The sequence below is a fragment of the Cynoglossus semilaevis genome, chromosome 5 (genome assembly GCF_000523025.1).
Source record: "Cynoglossus semilaevis isolate Cse_v1.0 chromosome 5, Cse_v1.0, whole genome shotgun sequence".
Taxonomy (NCBI): Eukaryota; Metazoa; Chordata; class Actinopteri; order Pleuronectiformes; family Cynoglossidae; genus Cynoglossus; species Cynoglossus semilaevis.
Genome location: NC_024311.1, coordinates 17,564,063 through 17,566,398, shown reverse-complemented (window position 1 = coordinate 17,566,398; position 2,336 = coordinate 17,564,063). Strand labels below are relative to the sequence as shown.

General features: G+C 43.4%; 1 protein-coding gene across 1 annotated transcript in view; it reads left to right on the top strand.

The window, feature by feature from the left end:
- The first annotated feature begins 1,868 nt into the window (after nucleotides 1–1,868).
- zdhhc7 (zDHHC palmitoyltransferase 7) overlaps nucleotides 1,869–2,336 on the top strand; it is a 5,406-nt gene continuing 4,938 nt past the window's right edge. The window contains exon 1 of the mRNA XM_008310857.3: nucleotides 1,869–2,249. Within this exon, the coding sequence (XP_008309079.1) occupies nucleotides 1,902–2,249 (348 nt within the window). The 5' untranslated portion in view covers nucleotides 1,869–1,901. The remainder of the gene's footprint in view (nucleotides 2,250–2,336) is intronic.

The following is a 2,336-nucleotide window of genomic DNA, read 5'->3' as shown; positions in this document are numbered from 1 at the left end:
GTGTTGTATAGTAAAAAAGTGGTGAGTGTGACTATATATATATATATATATATATATATGAGACTGTGAATCATCGTGGTCCAATCAGCATCTCTCACAGTTTCTTTTGTTGACACTTGTCAAGGGCTGACTCTGCAGTGAAGTCCAGCAGCACAAACACTGACGCCGGGCAGAGTGACACTGAAGTGACTGCTGGTTTTTCTCTCTCTCTCTGTGTATCACAGAAAACAAGTGAGATGATGGTGGTGATGGTGGTGGTTTGTGCCCTCTGACTGGAAGGGCAGGCAGCTGGAACAGCAGCTGCTGCTGTGGTTTTAATAGACCCCGCCTTTTATTGACTACCCAGAAATCAATCACGTGAATTAGGGAGAAGCTGAGGGATGTGGGCGGGTGAGGTGGGGGGAAGGGAGTCACCCTCTCAAGAACAATCCTAATTTTAGTTTGTTTCAATGAAACAAAGTTAGTGATGTTGGGAAGAAAAAAACATGTTATGGTTGAACATGTTGTAAAAACATGATTTGTCACATTTTTCCATGAGCTTTGTTTTATAAATTTTCTGTTGCTCTGTTGGTGTCACTCTCGTTTATCACGTGAGTCCATTTCTACTTATTCATATCAGAAAGAGACTCAAGAAAAGTCTCTTTGCTTGATGCAGGACCGTGGTCCATGTCTGCTCATAAAAATCCCCCCAGTTTTGTTGTTTTTTTTTCTTGATGCAAATTTCCAGCCTGTGTTTTAAAAAAAACAATTCAAAGCTCCATTCAAATTTCAGTTGTTCTTACAGTAAGAGGTGTGGCCTGTGGCTGGAGGGAAAACCAAATTAAAAATGAAAGTAAGATTTTTTTTTTTGTAGTGGTCGTCTGTCTGAATGACAGCCTCATGTTTACTGTTTTTAGATGGTGGTTTTACTGAAGAAGTTTGAATTCCAAACATCACTGGTCCTTGGGTTTCATTGCTGGAAAATGTTGACAAAACACAGTGGGTTTTCTGAAGCTTCACTACAAAACAATATACTTTGATATCTGATATGTCGCACATGTTTAATCTGGACTAAGTTAGAAAGTTAAACTCACCAATCACAGCACATCAACATGTTGTTTATACCAAAGTTGTGGCGACGTATCAAACGTTTTATCTTTTCTAGAAGAGTCAATGAAAATGTATTTCTGAACTTCATCCGTTGGTGTGATCTGGGATCGTTGTGTTTTGTCTGTTGTGTTGTTGATTAATGTCAGTTCCGACTGCCAGCAGCAGCTAACTGGGTCTCCAGATTATTATTAGGCCGTTGGCTTCATGCACATTGATTTAGGAGCTGCAGGTTCAGTTTCCTAAAGGGAGCGAGTTGGCCATTGATTTATCTTGAAACCCCGGACGTGGTCATCGCTGTGACCTTGACGTGAACACAGAAGACAAAACCTTTAATATCTCTCGTGTTTTTGACAACTGCCTGGATGAAAGAAAGAAACATATTTAATCTCAGCTAAGAGTGTAGCGATGTTTCCATGTTTCATCAGACCCTGTCCAAAACCTCACCTTTTATTATGAACCTCTAAATATCCTTCCTCACTACGTTCTTAAATCTGTTCTTTTCCTCCCGCCTGGTGTCAGTAGATCCACCGACTCTCCTCTCCTCTCCTCGACAACTATATTGTCAAACCGTTCGACCGTAGCAGTTCCTCTGGTCTGCTGTTGACGTCACACTGTCCATTCTGATCAGTCTTGATCCCTGCCTCCTCTAGTTCAGCCCCCTGTCTTTTGGACAGAGTTACTGCCTCAACACTTTTTTACACTATTTTACAGACCTTCCCTTTTATCGTTGCTGCCCCACATCATCCTCATCACTCCTTACCTTCCTGTCACCTCCATCACACTCACCTGCGTTCTCTTTTCTTTTCTAGAGCATGATGCAGTCTTCAAACCACCGACTGCGAGACATGGAGCAGCACCACCCGCTGCTGTCCTCAGGTACAGATGTGGAGTCAGGGAGCCTGGCGGCCGGAGTGATTGTTGGGCCACATCACGGGGGCCACGGCGCAGGGAACCGCCCCATGTGGTTCATTCAGGACAGCTGTGGTATGGTGTGTGCCACCATGACCTGGTTCCTGGTGCTGTACGCCGAGTTTGTGGTCAACTTTGTCATGCTCCTGCCCGCGAAAAACTTCTGGTACACGCTCCTGAACGGGGCCTTCTTCAACTCGCTGGCCGTGCTCGCGCTGGCCTCACACCTGCGGACCATGCTGACGGACCCGGTAAGAACTGGAAAAGGATGGAAAGACATTTGTAAAAAAAAAAAAAAAAAAAAAATTTTAAAAATTATTTTATTTTTTATAAAAAAT